Source organism: Perognathus longimembris, chromosome 11 (assembly GCF_023159225.1).
Source record: "Perognathus longimembris pacificus isolate PPM17 chromosome 11, ASM2315922v1, whole genome shotgun sequence".
Lineage (NCBI taxonomy): Eukaryota > Metazoa > Chordata > Mammalia > Rodentia > Heteromyidae > Perognathus > Perognathus longimembris.
Genome location: NC_063171.1, coordinates 60,824,764 through 60,837,663, shown reverse-complemented (window position 1 = coordinate 60,837,663; position 12,900 = coordinate 60,824,764). Strand labels below are relative to the sequence as shown.

Below are 12,900 nucleotides of genomic sequence, written 5' to 3'. Positions count from 1 at the left end.
TTTAAAAAATAAAATAAAATGACATCTTCCCAAGATCACATTATCCACCCAGTTTGGGGATCTTGTTTTGATGGTACTGGAGTTTGAACTCAGGAACTTGGCATTTGTTTGGCAGGCCCCCTCCTACTTGTGTTATACCTTCAGCCCTTTGCACTTTCGATTACTAGAGCTATGTTGGACCATGATTCTACCTCCTGTGGCCTTAAATATCTGGGAGGGGGGGAAGATGGACACTACTTTGCAAACCAGCTTGTTGGTTGAGATGGAATATTGCTAATTTTCCCTCAAACTGGCCTCAGAGTGTAATCCTCCCAAATTTCTACCTCCCACATGTCTGGGATTATGGGAATGAGCTAGCATACTTGGCCTCCATTCACTTTTTTTTTTTTTTTTTTTTTTTTGCTAGTTCTGGGGCTTGAACTCTGGGCTTGGGTGCTGTCTCTGGGCTCCTTTTGCTCAAAACTAATGCTGTACCACTTGAGCCACATCTCCACTTCTGGCTTTTTCTGTGATTAATTGGAGATGAGAGGCTCGTGGATTTTCCTGCCTAGGTTGGCTTCCAACCAAGTTCCTCGGACCTCAGCCTCCTGAGTAGCCAGGATTACAAGTGTGAGCCACCGGCGCCTGACTCCATTCACTTTTCAAATGTTTTATTTTGAACATTTTTTAAATGGTTGGAAGAACTGGGCACCGACGTCTCACGCCTGTAATCCTAGCTACTCAGGAGGCTGAGATCTGAGGATTGGGACTCTCACCTCCAATTCACTATCCAAAAAAGCAAGAAGTAGAGCTGTGGCTCAGGGGGTAACATAAACACTCAGAGTTCCAGCCCCAGAACCAGCAGACACACATGGTAGTTGATAGTATGCCGGGAGCCAGTGGCTTAGGCCTATAATCCTAGCTACTCGGGAGCTTGAGATCAGAGAGTGTGTTCAAAGCCAGCCCAGGCCCCCCAAAAGAAATCCTTTCGACTGGAATAATATTTCAAGTGTAGAGTGCCAATCCGATGTGGAAGCAAGACTCCTGATACTAGCGAAACTAAAAGGTGGTAGCCCTATCCTGACATGTTCACTACACTTACCATGTGTGGACACTGAGCTTGATGTATCAAAGGAAATACAAGCTTCTTCTTCCTGGACGTAATGATTTTGCTACCTGCTAGCTATGTGACCTCAGACAAGTTCCTTGATCTCTCTGATCTTCATTTTCTCAGTCTGTGAAATGAGACGGTAGCACAGATCTCCCAGTACTGTAGTCAGCACTCAACTAGACAATATATGCAAAGGATTGGGCACAAAGCCGAAGTCTCCGGGTGGCCACTGGTCACTCTCCTCTTTGGAAACACCCCATAGAAGGCATCGCCGTACCCCAGAAACCCATGTCCTGGTGCATTGTTCTTGGTCCAATGGAAGCAGTTTAGAATTAAACCTTAAAATATGTATGTCTACACTTTCTGACCCTGTCTGTGTTCTGTGCCAAGCCATCAGTGGAAGCCACAGAGCAGCTCTCAAGATGACACTTGGCAGGATAAAGAGGCATTGGCAGCCAGAGAAGGGACGCCAGGGCTGTGGACAGAGCACAGACCATGGCACAGAGGCCTGCCATTTGTCCCTGTTCCCGGCCACCAGGCTGCTGTGCTGACCATGAGAGTTTCGGGAGGCTGGGGCGGGTTCCCATGAGGGGAGAGAAGAAATAGCTGGGCCGGGTATAGAACTGCCACTCACGGAAGGTACCCAGAGGCTCTGACAGGACACCCCCCCCCCGCCGAGACTCCAGGGTCAGCAAGACAGCGCTGACAGCCTCCCACCCGCCAGCCTCAGCTCTTCCTCTTGGGGGATTGAGAACGATTCCCTTTGAGGGCCCAAAGGCGCTCCCTGTCCTGTCCTGCTGGGTCTGAGGGTCTGTGGGTCAAGGCATGAGGAGCAAGTTGACTTGCGCAGAGAGGGAGAGTGGTCGCTGTGGAGAATGGGGATTTGGGGGGTTCCTCCATTCTGTCACCCTTCCTGTCCCTGACACTACTAAAGATGGTCTTTCAGGAAGATGCTGGGGAAGGGAGAGGCCAGATCCCATTCACTGACTCCAACCCCAAATTAAAGATAATCCCTGGGGCTCGGTGCTGGTGGCTCCTGTTCATCCTAGCTACTCAGGGGTTTGAGATCTAAGGATTGTGGTTAGAAATCACAACAGACAGAGAAGTCTGTGAGACTTTTATCTGCAGTTAACCACCAGAAAGCTAGTTGTGGAGCTGTGGCTCAAGTGGTAGAGTGGCGGCCTTGAGCGAAAAAGCCACAGGAGTGCAGGCCTGAGTTCAAGCCCCCTTATAGTCGCCATCCCCCCGCCCCAAAAAAAGCCATAGGGCAGAGCAGGGACCTCTTCGTTTTAAGTGCCCTTAGAGGCCAGTGTGTGCATGGCACCAAGTATATGTTTGATAAAGGCTTGTTGGATGGATTGATAGAAGAAGGAGAAAGAATGTAGACACCAGTCATTTAGATGTTATTTGTACCCTGGACAGAAGGAATAAAGTTCCATATGTTGTTAGGGAATTTCATCTGTCCAAATGAGAGAGACCAAGGTCTGGAAATCAGGGTTGAACAAAATGGCACCCTGATCACTTAGGATTCTGAGGCCAGGGCTATGCCTCCTCCTCACTCAGGCCTGAAATAGCCAGAGCTCAGTCCCCCCCGTTAGAACTGACTGCCCACCTCACTCCCCACCAGCCTCCTCCCTTTTGGGGAGCGCTGCTGGAACTATCTTCTCGGGGGCCCCACAGACCAGCTGTAAATGTTCCCAAGACTTCCTGAGTCTGTGGTCAGTGGCATGTTGGGACCTTGGAAGCAGCTGTGGGAGGGATACTTCCGGTGACAATAGGGACACCCTGCCCATCACATGCCCCCCCCCCCCCCCCACGAGCCAGCTTTAAGCAGGGACCAGCCTGCTGGGGGAGCTTGTGTCAGGAAGACACTCCGGGTGACCTTACCCATGAGCTCTGCTCTCACAAGCAGGGCCTCCCCCACATAAAGCCAGAGGTGGAGGCAGTTGCTCCAGGGGTCTGAGAGGGGCGTATGGAGGCAATGGACGCATGTGCAGGGTCTTTGGAAAGACCTGCTTTTAGGGGAAGAGAAGAGGAAGGTGACTGGATGCTGCAGGGATCGATCCTTGGTCACCCAGGCCCTTTCCCCTCCCCCTCCCCTCCCCTCCACAGGAAGTCCCCTCTAGTCACCCATCTCTACCCCCCCTCTCCTCACCCCTTCCCCCCCTCCACAGAAGGTCCCCTCTAGTCACCCAGCTCTCCCCCCTCTCCTCACCAGATCCAGAGTCCCAGAGGAAGAGGACGGTGCAGAACGTCCTCGATCTCCGACAGAACCTGGAAGAGACCATGTCCAGCCTGCGAGGCTCCCAGGTGACTCACAGGTAAGCTCGGGGTGGTGTTCTCCATCCTCCATGTCCTCTCCCTGGCCTGGAGGGTGGAGCTGAGGGCCTCACCACACCTCCACCTGGCAAGCCGGGTGTGCTACGGTCAAAGCAGCCGGCCCTGGCTTTGAGCATTAGATTTCACTTATGCAAATGACCTTGAAAATCACTAGGTAGCGGTGGGAAACTGCTGGCCTCTGGTAAGAGGGGCTCTGCGTATCAGCAGCCCCCCCCCCCCCTCGCTCCCCATCCATTGTTCTGGGCTGTAAGGATTGGAACCTGGCCTTCCCCATGCCCTGGGCTAGACTCCACCCCAGCTCTTCATCCCCGTCAGTTAGGTGTCCTCTGGCCTCTTAGGCCACCCGAGGGAAGCCCGGGCAAGACCTGCAGGATGTCCCCTCACATGGGCAGGCCCTTCCTGGGCCTTGCAGACACCTCCAAGCCCCCCTGCACGGGGCACACGCCCCTCCACAGCCCCTCTCCCTCCAGCAGCAGCCTGGCCTTGGCCTCCCAGTGACTCAGACTTTCCCCGCGCGGCCCAGATGAGCTCATGCTGTCAGCTCCAAGGAGGGCAGAGGGCTGGGCTGAGCTCTGGGGGGACAGAAGCGGGGAGAAGCCAGCACTGTGGGGTCATGGCGGGGGGCGGGGGGTGGACAGGGAGGCAGGGCCAGGACCCGGAGCCTCCACAGAGGGTTCCTCCCACCTCCTGAGGTTAGAAAGCCCATGGCAAAGTTGGGGCACAGAGACACCGGCGGGAAAGGGCTTTCTTTCCTTAGTCCAGTGTGGGACCAGCCCACCGGCCTCCAGCCTCTCCCGCAGATCCTCCGTGCCACAGTGCGGGGATCACTGCCTCTCCAGCGCCCCAGTCCACGTGTGTTGGCCGTGGCCATGACGTGAAACGAGCCTTCATCTTCAGTTTTCATTCCTTGGGCCTAGTTCTTCTTCTCCTTCCGCTCACATCCGCTCCATTACCTCTCTGTGTCCCCACCTGGGGCACCCAGGCCTTCATTCTAGACATCGAGAATATTTTGGGATTTTTGCTGGTACCGGGGTTTGAACTCAGGGCCTTAGCACTGTCCATTAGCTCTTTTGTTCAAGGCTGGCACTCTGCCACTTGAGCCACAGCTCTCCCTCTGGCTTTTTGATGGTTAATTGGAGATAAGAGTCTCAAGAACTTGCCCGCCTGAGCTGGCTTTGAGCCACGATTCCCAGATCTCAGCCTCCCTAGTAGCTAGGATTACAGGTGTGAGCAAACCAGTCACCTGGCTTTAGACTATTTAAAAGGTAAGATAAATAGTGCACATTCTCTCTGGAATTCACTCTGTTCTGATCAGCAGGACCCTGACTACGTAAAGGCAGGTGATCCAGGGTTCTGGCAGGGGAGTGGGAACAATGGGGCTCCTGGGACCCTAGGATGCAAGCCCATTTCCATCTGTCTCCTGCCTCTGTCCCTCAAGTAGGTTGCAGGGACTGATCCAGCTGAGCCCTTTGGTTCATCTAACGGTGAAATCATGGGCATGTTCCTTTTCCCAGGCAGAGAAGTTGCTAGAACATCTCTCAGCGCCAAGTCATCTACCAGGATCATGCCAAAGAAGCCAAAAAGTGCTTATTTGCTGAGTCGCACACACCCCAAAATGACTCACGGCAGGGGCCGGGCAGAGGCAGAGACACTCAGCCCCCAGCGAGACAGCTTCTGCTTGCCTGGGGAGGGGCGGTCTGAAGCTTCCGGTCAGTGTCATGTTGACCCGACTGTGGAGGTGAGGGGAACCCAGGGACTTCTGGCTTCTGTCTCCCTTTATGGGAGAGAGCTGGAGCCCAGAGGCTGGGTTTTCTGTTTACCGTGGACTTCCAGCCACTTCCTCTCCTGGCCTTTGGTTTATCTTATCCCCTGTCCACACTTGGGTCACCCAAACACTGATGCCCTGGCTTTCATGGCTCTTTGATTCTCTAAAGTGCTTTCCATCCATCAGCCCGCCCTCCCCTGGGGTAGATGGGATGATGACCCCGGGGGCTTTCTGGCCAGCAAGGGCTCCAGCTGGCTTGCCTCCCCTGCCACTCGCCTCCTTCTCAGGAGCCTTTACTCCTCAGCTCTCCCTCCGTCTCTGCAGGCTCACTCCCCCCACCCCCCCAGACAGGAGGGAGTCTGGGTCAGGGGCCATGCCTGGAGAGGAACCAAAATGCTGGCCCTCCCCAGACTGCCAGGCCTGGGGCTCCCTATGGGGCTGGAAGTGAGGAGCTGAGGAGCTGAGCTAGAATCCACTCCTAGACTCCAGTCTAGAGAGGTGTTGGGGACACTGGATAAAGCTTCCAAACTGGGAAGGAGGACCTGTCAGTGCTGAGAGCTAAGTGGGACAGGCCAGGAATAGAACAGAGAACCCGGAAGTCAGTGCTACTACCCTCACTTACCATACCTGCTCCTCCCAGAGTGCTTCTTCCCTCCTTCCTTCCCCTCTTCCCCACCTCCCCTCTTCCTCAGCCTTCCCTTCCCCTCCCCCTCCCTCCCTCCTCCTCCTCCTGACTTCTCCCCTTCTCTCCCCCCACCTTCTTCTCTCCTTTGTCCCTTCCTTCCCCTCTCTTGGTCATGGTCAGATTGTTTTTATTAAGTGCATGCTGCACGAGGCCCTGTACCGTGTCTTGTGGTGAGAATATCTCTGTTCTTTTTTTTTTTTTTTGCCAGTCCTGGGCCTTGAACTCAGGGCCTGAGCACTGTCCCTCCCTGGCTTCTTTTTGCTCAAGGCTAGCACTCTGACACTTGAGCCACAGCACCACTTCTAGCCTTTTCTATATATGTGGTGCTGGGAAATCGAACCCAGGGCTTCATGCATATGAGGCAAGCGCTCTTGCCACTAGACCACATTCCCAGCCCCTACCTCTGTTCTTTTGTTCAGCAAGTCCTTGTGTCTGCCTCTTGTGCCTCTGTTAGTGCCCCAGCTCACCCCCTGCCCTGTGCAGACCCCCGTGAAGCGCCTAAACACACAGGCTGAGCGAGCGAGTCACATCATGACCATAGTCTCCGCCCCCAGGGAGCTCTGGAACTCAGCTCCCTTGCCTTGAGACGAGGTGTCTACATTCACAATGCTGCAAGCCGAAACAACGCCGCCCGTGACTGCAGAACAGAGAGGCTGCCTGGGCCAGGGACCCCTTTGGGGGGTGGGGGGGCCCGCAGTCACTCTGCCTTGTCCAGCCTGGGCTCCCTCCTCACCTTGCCCACATGACGGCTGGCTGTGGGGACCCGGCATGCTGGGCTTCAGGGTCACTGGCTCCCTAGAGTTTTGCAGCAGAGGAAATAAAACTTTTCTCCGATCCAGTAGACAGTTTTTAAGGATTTTCTCTTTTATTCGAGCAATTTTGTAAAAGCTAAATAGAAGAATCATTCCTTGTCTGCCTCCCATCCCAACCCTGAGAATGGCTTCGTAAGGGTGAGAGGGAGGTGTTCACGCACTAGGGACTCTTTTTACATCTAGCCACCAGTCATCTCCTTGCCCCACCTTGAGGGGGCTACACCCCCTATTTTATTTACTCAACCCCTCCTGGCTTTAGTTAAAGCCCAGTGTGCAGGCCCCCCATTCATGTCGGCCGAGGTGGCCTCTCCAGCTAGATCTCAGCATTAGTTAGTTCCTCTAGGCAGACACCTTGTCCCTCTGGCCCTCTCCCCCTCCCAGCTCTCCAGCCCCCCCTAGCCTCGGGCCCTCTGGCACTAGCCTGGTTTCTTTAGCCTAGCCTAGCAGAGACTTAAGGCTTGGGACTCTAGGCACCCTGCGGTGTCCCTGTCCGTGTCTGTCTCGGTGTCCTCTGCTCTGTCCAGTGAAGGTTGCTGGTGTCCCTGGGCAGGCTCTGTTTCTTCCCCTGCTGTTCTAGCTTGTGCCCGGGACCAGTCTTTGCAGGGACCTGCTGCTCATCTCAGGTTCCTGAAGCTCATCCTCAGCACAGTACCGCAGGCTTTCCTAGAGGTGGTGCGTGGCAGTCAGCCAGCCCTCCGATCGCCAATAGAAAAGAGATGATAGAAGGCTATGACGATCCCAGCATGTGGGGGCAGAAACAAGGAGGATCAGGAGTTCAAGGCCAGCCCGAGTGATGCAGTGAAACCTCGACCTTAAAACAAAACAATCACAAAAGGAACAGTAGCTATACCCACACCGAATCCAGGCCTTTTAGGCTCATGTGATCGATCCTTGCCCGTCAGGGTCTCATTGGTCCCTTCCCATTGAGTGAGCGTCTCCCAGGTGCGGGGCACTGTCAGATCTGTACCTCTGCAATCCTCCGGACTGTGAGGCTGTTCTCTCCATTTCACAGATGAGGAAACCGAGGCCGAGCAAGGATGCTTACTTACTAAGAAATGGCAGAACAACAGCCAAGAGCCAATGGCTCACGCCTATAATCCTAGCTACTCAGGAGACTTGAGATCTGAGGATCGAAGTGCAAAGCCATGCCAGGCAGAAGAGTCTGTGAGACTCTTTATCTCCAATTAACCACCAGAAAACTAGAAGCGGAGCTGTGGCTCAAGTGGTAGAGCACTAGCCTTGATCACAAACAGGCTCAGGCCCTGAGTTCAAGCCCCAGGACCAGCAAAAAAAAGGCAAAACAAGATTCAGGTTAGATGATACGGCAGAGTTTAGAGCAATCCTGCAGAGTATACTCGATTGCTTCCTCGGCCTCTCACAGTCTTTGCTCCTCGTCCACCTGAGATGCCCGTAGCATGGTGCATGCCACTCGAGGCATTGTGGAGGTGGGGGACCCGAGCGCCCAGGGGCCACGCCAAGGGCTAAAGCAGTTCCCTTCCCTTCCTGGCCAGCTCCCTGGAGATGACCTGCTATGACAGCGACGATGCCAACCCTCGCAGCGTGTCCAGCCTCTCCAACCGCTCTTCCCCTCTCTCGTGGCGCTACGGCCAGTCCAGCCCGCGGCTGCAGGCTGGCGATGCACCCTCCGTGGGCGGAGGCTGCCGCTCCGACGGCCCGCCCGCCTGGTACATGCATGGGGAGCGTGCCCACTACTCACACACCATGCCCATGCGCAGCCCCAGCAAGCTCAGCCACATATCCCGCCTGGAGCTGGTCGAGTCCCTGGACTCAGATGAGGTGGACCTCAAGTCTGGCTACATGAGCGACAGCGACCTCATGGGCAAGACCATGACTGAGGACGATGACATCACGACCGGGTAAGCACCGGGAGCCCTGGACACGCGGGGCGGGAGGCTGGAGAGGATAGTGCGACGCTGTGGGATGCAGTGCCTTACACGTGCATTTGCTGTGCTGTGATAAAGGGGTCTGTGTATGGGTTATGGGCTGCTTTAGCTGTAGGATGTGCTTTGTTCTGGACTTCGGTGTGGTGGGTGGGACCTACACGGGTGAAGAGCTGATTAGTCAATCAAGGTGCCTCCCCCTCTCATTGGCTCCCGTGGCTGTCATTCTCTATTATGCCTCACCCTTCTTCCTGGCCTTTCCTCCCTCCCCACACTGGCCCAGAGAGCCCTGGAAAGTGATTTTAGCCCCAGCTCTTCAGCAAACTTGGTGCCAGAGGGAACCAACTTAGTCTGCTTTCCCACTTGCTCTAAGAAGAGCAGTGTGAAAGCCCAATCAAACAGGAAGTGAGGGAGTATCTGCTTCCTCTGCCAGGGGTTCCCAGGGGTCTGGTACCCAATCTTGTCCCCTGGCCCTTGATCTCTACTCCTTGGGTGCCTGCCCTGGATACCTGCTACATTGCAATGTGGGAATCCCTGCCCCCACCTTCCTTTCCTGCTCTTTGCCTCTCAGGGACCCTCTCCTTCTGCTATAATGGACAGTGTTGGAGACAACTTATTCTGAGACAGCCATCTAGGAAGTAAGGAAAAGGAGAGGAAGAATGAAGTGCTAGGGGGTTAATGGGTCTGGCTGAGCTGCATTGGTTCTAGAAGTTTCTCTGAGGCATCTCTTATTCAACCCCCACACCATTCCTCCTCTTGGTTTATTAGACCCCACCCACCTACCCAAAGGGCCCACACAAGAAGCAGCAGCACCCCTTGTCTACCCCTCAGGGGTGTCGCCAACTTCCCCAGGAAAAAAGTAGCTTCTTGGAGAAGACTGCAAGCGAGCTCTAGGCTGTCATCCGCTCCCAGCCCGCAGCCCCAGCTCTGGGTGTAGGCTTGGTGGGACATAGCCACATGGCTGGGCCTGTCCCGCTGATGAGGCTGTTCTAGAGCAAAACAACTGACGCATGAATGGGTTGTTTATTGCCTGATAAATCCCAGGGGCAGCCCAACCTCACGCTCAGATTCGCCAGCCCAGAGCTGAGACCAGAGAGAAGCCATCCAGCGTACAATCCCTGAGCAGCTGCTGGGGTCAGAGGCCGTGCTGAGCAGGAAGGAGAGCCGAGGTGGGGGGGGGGGGCTGCTCCACACAGCTTCTGCCCCAGGAGCACCTGGGGGGGGGGGCGGGGTGCCCGGTCCCGGCCCTCTTAAGGGCCCACTGCTGGGTAGGGCAGAGGGAACTCACAAGGCCTGACAGCTCAGTTTGCTTTAGTGCTGGGTGAACCATGGAGCTGCACACGGACAGGACCCTGCCCTCAGGGAGCCTGTGAGCGCCCCCTCCCTCCCAACCCCCCTAATGTCCATGGCAGAGACTGTAGTGGAGTACCCAGCCTGAGGGACTCCCCAGGCTTCCGTTTGTCTACCTGCTAATTACAGCTGTTACTAGAATAGCCTCCAAGCCATTGTGAGGATGAAGAGGAGTAATATGAAAATGCTTAGAATGATTCCCCAATCGTTGGAACTGCTCGCTCAATGCCGGGGCTGGGAAAATACAGTCCTTGCTTTCAGGGAGGGTTTCGTTTGACCAGAGTACCACTCACCCCCAAATCAGCACCAGGAAAAGATCTAGCTGCACACTTTGGGCACACGCTTGTAAGCCAAACTAAGCTGAAGGTTGAGATCCAAGGGTCCATGGTTTAAAGCCAGTCCGGACAGAAAAGTCTGTGAGGTTCTTTATCTCCAATTAGCCACCAAAAAAAGCTGGAAGTGAGGCTGTGGCTCAAGTGGTAGAGCACCAGCTTTGAGTGCAAAAGCTGAGTTTCCTGACCCTGAGTTCAAACCCCAGTACCAACACACATACACACACCTACATGACATCTAGTAACAGCTGATCCCTGGGACACAGGGATTGAATGCCGCTAGGAAAACAAAACATGCCTTTACTCACTCTTTAGTTTCCTTTTCTTTATCTTCCTTCCTTTAGGTAGCTTGCCTGCCCCTGAATCAGTATAAAAACAAACCACCGGGGTGGGGGTGGCTCTCACAGTTGTAATCATAGCTACTCAGGAAGCTAAGATCTGAGGATCCTGGTTCAAAGCTAGCCTGAGCTTTAGAAAAGCCCTTGAGACTCATCTCAGGTTAACCAGCAAAAAGCCAAAGTGGAGGTGTGGCTCAAGTGGTAGAGCCCTAGCCTTGAGCAAAATAGCCAAGCAAGAGTGAGATGCCCCGAGTTCAAACCCCAGTATCGGCGCGCACACACACACACACACACACAAAAAAAAAAAAAAAAAAAAAAAAAAAACCACCACAAAGCTGAGTTCCTAAGGCTGGCATGAGCCATAACTTGCCTCCCTTCCCCACCTCCCCTCTGGTAGCCCAGGGAGGCCCCGAGTCTGCATGGGGACAGCAGGTAAATTGCTGGCGCTAGTTTACAAGATAATTTCACACATATTTTTTATGGTCAGTCTTCAATTAGCAATACTCCTTAACCTTCTTTTTTAAGGTGGGTTTTTTTTTTCCTGTCATTAATTTCCTGCCAGGACTGTGAACACTGTCATCTTTAAATATGGTTTAGAAGTCTACAGTGGAAGAGAATTGATTTATAATGTGTAGTAATTTTTTATGTAAACAGTTGTTCCTCAATTATGTATTTTCATGCCTCTGTGTGTTTCCTTTTCGTTGTTGCTTTTAAAATTAGTCATAGGGTATCCTAACCCAGGCACTGGGCACTAGAGGCTCATACCAGTAATACTAGCCTACTCAGGGGGGGGCTGAGACCTGGAGGATGACAGCTTGAAGCCAGCACGGGCAACATGTATGCAAGACTCTCTCTCCAGTTAACCAGCAAAAAGCTAGGCTGGAGGTGTGACTGAAGTCCTGGTAATGGCTTGGGCACACATAGTAGGACATCTTAGGTTCTAGCAAGCCTGAGTAGTCCTTGTGCTTCCTCTTGGTGTTTCCTCTCTCTCTCTCTCTCTCTCTCTCTCTCTCTCTCTCTCTCTCTCTCTCTCTCACACACACACACACACACACACACACACACACACACACAGTGTTGTATTCGGCCAAAATTTGTTCATTTAGAAACTATTGTAAGAAACTTGTTTTTCCTGTTCATAATGTGGGCTGGGTTCTTCCCTGTGGAGGCAGCCTCCTCCGCGCCTTCGACCCACCCAGGTGGCCGCAGTCCACCCAGCAGCTAGGGCTGGCTGCCAGTCACGCGTCCCTCTCCCAGTGGCTCCCAGCACCCGGCCACCAGAGCAGTGAGGCTGACGGCTGGGCTGGGCTTCTGCGTCTCCTTGGGTGACACAGCTGGCCACAAGTCAGCCGTGAAGAATGACAGTGGTTCTGATTGCTTAGCATTCTTGGTTATCTGCTGGGGTGGGGTGGGGTGGTGATTATAGCATGGATGGTATAATGTAGAATTTCATTGTGGTGTTTTAAATGTACATTTTTATTTTTCCATGCAATCAGATCAGGCAGGTATCCTATCCATCAACTCAGACAATTATCTTTTTCTTTTTCTTCCTATTGGGAGAATTCAAAATCGTCTCTTGTGGCTATGTAGACTTATACAATCAAGGTCTCAGGGTAGGGCTCGCATGAGGGAGGACCTGCCTTGCAAGCACATGGTCCTGAGTTCTAACCCCAGTACTGCCAAAAACAAAGAGACAATTAGCTCTTGTCAACCAAGAACTTATCCCTCCTCTCCCACTACACCCCTGTATCCATTAACCATCCTCTCATCCCTCCTCTGACCACACCTGTCTCAGGCTGTGGAGACCACCGTTCTACTCTATACTTTTTTGGGGTGGGATCGTGCTAGGGCATGAACTCAAGGCCTCATGCTCTCACTTGACTTTTTCCCTCAAAGCTGGCACTCTACCACTTGAGCCACATCTTCACTTTCAACTTTTTGCCAGTTGGAGATAAGAGTCTCACAGACTTTACTGCCAGAACTGGCTTTGAACTGTGATCCTCAGGCCTTAGTCTCCTGTGTAGCTAGGATTACTGGTGTGACCCACCAGGACTTGGCTTTCTTCTATAAATTTTATAATTTCTGGGGCTTTAAAAAATGAAAGCAGGGCTGAGAATATGGCCTAGTGGCAAGAGTGCTTGCTTCTTATACATGAAGCCCAGGGTTCGATTCCCCAGCACCACATATATAGAAAATGGCCAGAAGTGGCGCTGTGGCTCAAGTGGCAGAGTGCTAGCCTTGAGCAAAATGAAGCCAGGGACAGTGCTCAGGCCCTGAGTCCAAGGCC

General features: G+C 53.5%; 1 protein-coding gene across 4 annotated transcripts in view; it reads left to right on the top strand.

Moving 5' to 3' along the window:
• Nav1 (neuron navigator 1) overlaps window positions 1-12,900 on the top strand; it is a 230,739-nt gene that overhangs the window by 129,106 nt on the left and 88,733 nt on the right. For all 4 annotated transcript variants that reach the window (XM_048357254.1, XM_048357253.1, XM_048357255.1 and 1 more), the window contains 2 exons: window positions 3,309-3,411; window positions 8,204-8,569. In XM_048357254.1, the coding sequence (XP_048213211.1) occupies window positions 3,309-3,411; window positions 8,204-8,569 (469 nt within the window). The remainder of the gene's footprint in view (window positions 1-3,308; window positions 3,412-8,203; window positions 8,570-12,900) is intronic.